Source organism: Neoarius graeffei, chromosome 3 (assembly GCF_027579695.1).
Source record: "Neoarius graeffei isolate fNeoGra1 chromosome 3, fNeoGra1.pri, whole genome shotgun sequence".
Classification (NCBI taxonomy): domain Eukaryota; kingdom Metazoa; phylum Chordata; class Actinopteri; order Siluriformes; family Ariidae; genus Neoarius; species Neoarius graeffei.
In genome coordinates, this window is record NC_083571.1 from 1,500,524 (window position 1) to 1,505,294 (window position 4,771).

General features: G+C 39.0%; 1 protein-coding gene across 1 annotated transcript; it reads right to left on the reverse strand.

The window, feature by feature from the left end:
- Positions 1 to 2,233: 2,233 nt before the first annotated feature.
- On the reverse strand, positions 2,234 to 3,403 carry LOC132882474 (fatty acid-binding protein, brain-like). The gene is made up of 4 exons (XM_060915593.1): positions 3,334 to 3,403; positions 3,082 to 3,254; positions 2,369 to 2,470; positions 2,234 to 2,284 (listed from the first exon to the last, which is right to left on the reverse strand). Exons 1-4 carry the CDS (start codon positions 3,401 to 3,403, stop codon positions 2,234 to 2,236), a joined length of 396 nt encoding a protein of 131 aa, XP_060771576.1.
- Positions 3,404 to 4,771: the final 1,368 nt, after the last annotated feature.

The following is a 4,771-nucleotide window of genomic DNA, read 5'->3' on the forward strand; positions in this document are numbered from 1 at the left end:
CACACCTACGCTCAATTTAGTCACCAGTTAACCTAACCTGCATATCTTTGGACTGTGGGGGAAACCGGAGCACCCGGAGGAAACCCACACGGACACGGGGAGAACATGCAAACTCCGCATAGAAAGGCCCTCGCCAGCCACGGGGCTCAAACCCGGACCTTCTTGCTGTGAGGCGACAGCGCTAACCACTACACCACCGTGCCACCCACCTTTGTTGTCATTTAGTAAAATGTAAGTTTCCACTGGGCCGCTGTGGTCCACGACTGGTTCACCAACAACCCATATTTTGTAGTGCTGTCATTTCCACCATATTCCTCATTTCTAAATACAACAGAGGAATTATTTTCAGAATGGCAGTGTAAAGTGTACAGATAGCGTACAGACTCCATGAGTGTGTGGCACTACTCCAGGCAATGGGGAGGCATGTGGTGACCTCCATGCAGATGAATGCCAGGGATGGATCTGCCATGCCAGGATTTTTTTTTTCTTTTGTCCCCCCAATTCCCTACCCCCGATTTGGCCAAAGAAAACATCGCAGCCGATGTGGATGAGGTCTTCTGGATTGATCAGGATCAGAGGTGCGATGCAGAGTGACCTGTTTCATTGCATTTTGCAATTTTTGTCAGTTCAGCTGAACACGTTTTACTGCGGTCATGAATAAATATTTCTTTTACCTTTTTGTATCGATGCACTGATTTTTTTTTTCCTTTGGAGTGTTTCTTGTTGTACTTGCATTACATCAGTAAAATTATTACTGAGTTTTACTACATGTGATGTAAAATGTGTAGCATTTCAATTGCATGGATGTGTACTACTCTAAATGTTATTTTGGTACAAAAAAAACCAACACTTCACCAAAATGAGAAAAAGGAAACTGATTTCCACACACTTGGATGCACTTGAATATGTAACATAGCTGCATGAAGCCAAAGCATACAGTACATAAACACTTTTGAGGATAGTGTTTTGAATTTATCACCTCAGTGTTTATCTGATGCTGTGCAATAATCACTGTGTGTATTGTTTTGGTGAAATGAATCAGTTTTGAGAAGAAAGAACATGGTTTTGAGCGTTGTGTTTCATTTTGGAAGAGGTTTGTGGAGTTTTGAAAAAGTAGTTAACTCTTCGGTTTGTGTATAGAGTTTTGAGAATTTGAGCCACAGTTTCTGGAAATGTTTAAATGTTTGGGGAAAAACTGTAATGTAGAAAAAAAAAGGTCCAATTTTATTCTCATAAATACACAGTGAGCTATGACAGTTTAAAGGGGAACTGAAGGCAATTTTTTTATCAAAATTCTATTTCTCATTTTACTAAATATAGGAATGTATTTTTGATCGCTATTTTGTCACGGCTATAGCAAGTTATGAGTGTTTTGAAATATGCTCTGTAATCTATCAGTCCATATGTCAAAATGGCCATAAAAGAGATTCGGTGAGACATCGTAGGATAGAAGTAAAATGTACAGTACAGCAGAAATCAAAATGACCAACATCTGCCAACGTTGTCAAGAATCTTTCAAATGCTGATGTAATCAAGCCGGAAGTTTTGTTTGTTTTGATAGCAATCAGGAAAGTTTGAAAAAAGTAGGCAGTAATCGTCATTTAAACTCGTTTTTGTGCAATATTTCGTTTGGAAAACAGTTTTCAAAATGGCGGCACTGACACCTGGCTGACACTTCACGTTTCGAAGTCTCGCACAAGTCTCGTGAAGATCGCGCGGATAAGCGACGCCTGCCGTGGACCAAACGAGCTAAATTCAACATGGCTAAAAACCGAATAGGCCGATAAGTATAATATTTAATTGTAATTAGTTGCCAATCTGAGTCACGATATAAGGTTACTAAAACCCAAAATGTAATTGAATAACACGTTAATTAAGAAATAAAGCAAGTTTAAAAATGACTTCAGTTCTCCTTTAAATGATGTAATTACTGTAACAGAAATGTAGGGGAATCTTTTGTCGAGCTGCTGTGATAGAAAATTAATCAACACCTTCTGACCAATCAGGATTCAGAATTCAGCAGCACTGTGATGTAATTAGAATTAATGCATTGCTTTGTAATATCAAAACCACACTGAATAACAAATAATATCCCATGTTGATGTTTTCTTAATTTCTTTATTGAGTTTGGTTTATACTGATCAGGATTCATGCATCTGTTTGCAGTTTTACTTCTTCTTCTTGCTTGTAGTGTTAAAGCATGTTTTCATACTGCAGGTCCAGTGATCAACATTTACACCTTCTCATACGTCTGTACTGCAGTGATGTCTTCATGTGTGATAGTCTGTAGAATAGAAAGAAAATTACACTGATGTTCACTTTAAAGAGCCTCATCACTCTCATTCATGAATATTTTTTTTTTCCTCACCGCAATCAATTTCCCATCCTGGATCTCTCGGACAGTCGTGAACTCAAAACCCTGGTAGAGCTGTATGTGGATGAGTTTTTCTCCTTCCAGTTTCATAGTACTCTTAAAAACACACACACACACACACACACACACACACACACACACACACACACCACAGACTTGATGTAAAGCTGCAAAACTGACTCGAATTCTCTGTTCAGGCTTAAAATCAGACTCAGACTACAGATTCTCATCACTGTACACACTGTGGTATAAACTTCTCATCTCATCTCATTATCTGTAGCCGCTTTATCCTGTTCTACAGGGTCGCAGGCGAGCTGGAGCCTATCCCAGCTGACTACGGGTGAAAGGCGGGGTTCACCCTGGACAAGTCGCCAGGTCATCACAGGGCTGACACAGAGACACAGACAACCATTCACACTCACATTCACACCTACGCTCAATTTAGAGTCACCAGTTAACCTAACCTGCATGTCTTTGGACTGTGGGGGAAACCGGAGCACCCGGAGGAAACCCATGCGGACACGGGGAGAACATGCAAACTCCACACAGAAAGGCCCTCATCGGCCACGGGGCTCGAACCCGGACCTTCTTGCTGTGAGGCGACAGCACTAACCACTACACCACCGTGCCGCCCTGGTATAAACTTATAAAATGCAAATTGAACTTAGAATTTATTAAATGTTGAACAATGAATTTTAGATTCTTACTCTGCAGAATCTGCCAGGGAAAACTTCTTCATAAAACTCTTCACCGAATCTGAACTTGTTTCGTGTCTTAAGAATGATGTGATCTACTTTATAGACCAGACTGTCACCATCTTGGGAAAAAGTGATGACTGGTTTAACCACATCTGCAAGTTGTATAACTTCCTCTTCAGTACCTAGAAAAGTGGACAGTAAATGTAGACTAAAAAAAAAAAGTTGTAATTTTAACACAGGGAAAAAAAAAACAAAACTTACCACATACTGCCAGGATCACATTATAGTTTTCACTTTTCACAAGTTTCCAGCTTCCAAAAAAGGCGTCCATGTTTATAATGTAGTATTAAACTAATGTCTAGTGAGAATACACACTGATTCTACAGTCACCTGCACAGTGTGATGTGGGGGAGAAGCTTATTTATACCCCAGCTTGTGGGAGGAACATCAGTCTTTCCTGGATTTTCACACATTCCTTTTTAAGGAAATGTGCTTGGATGAAGGATTGAATATCTTGAATTGATGGATTATTTGTTGCCCTCTACTGGGCAAATGAGGAAACAAACTTTTACTGAAAATGAAAATTGAATATCGATAAAGGGGAGGTTTGATATTGGTCGATAATTGGACAGCTGACAGGGGTCGAGGTCAGGTTTTTGAATCAGGGGTTTGATAACTGCTAGTTTAAAGGATTTGGGTACATAGCCAATTATAAGAGAAGAATTAATTATTTTTAGAAATGGTTCAATTACTTCAGGTATTATCTGTTTGAAGAGTCATGTAGGTAAGGGATGTAGTACACAAGTTGAGGATTTTGATGTGGAAATTAATGAAATTAGTTCAATTTCTCTACGGGGAGTAAAACATTCTAATTGCTGATCTGAAATAATTATATTTTAACTACAGTGTTACTTAAATTATCTGGCCTTAAATTAGTAGTTTGAATTTTTTTGTTGGATATTTTCAGTTTTTTTCTTGAAAAATTAATTAGGGCATTGCTTCATGAATTTTCTAATAACTACCATGAACGTTCTAATTTTCGAGCGGTCTGTTTTCAAGTGCAAGTGTAATCATTATACCAGTGTGCTATTTTTTTCTCTGTCATAGTTTTTCTTTTAAGTGGTGCTACATTATCTAAAGTATAGAAGAACATTGACTCAAAGCATTCAGTTGCCTGATCAAGTTCTGTGGGGGCTGACAGTGATCCAATCAAAGTTGCTAACTTTGGGAGATCATTTATAAAACTTTGTGAAGTAGTTGACATGAATATACGTTTAACACAATCGTGTGGCAAGGTGCATATATTATTGCTCAGACATTAGAGTATATAAATGTATCAGTATATTCTTTCAATAAATGTGTTTTATAGTTGTCATTATATTTTATTGGTTTCACCTTTGGGTGGTAAAAGAGAGCAACTGGACTTGCTTGAAGATTCTTGAAGACGTTTCACCTCTCATCCGAAAGGCTTCTTCAGTTTTGTCTGACTAATAGGGAGTATCAGGTATTTATCCTCTCATGGATGAAAAGCAATCCTAAGGCGTGGTTGAGTCATCCTGTTGGTGTGGGTCACTGGGGGCTGGGTGTGAACGGCCTAGAGAGTCGTTGGGGTGATCAGTGGGTTGTTGGTTCTCTCTGTCCTCCTGTGAGTCACTGAAAACAGCTGGGTTTTGGTGTGCATTCAGTTGTCTGGGAAGTG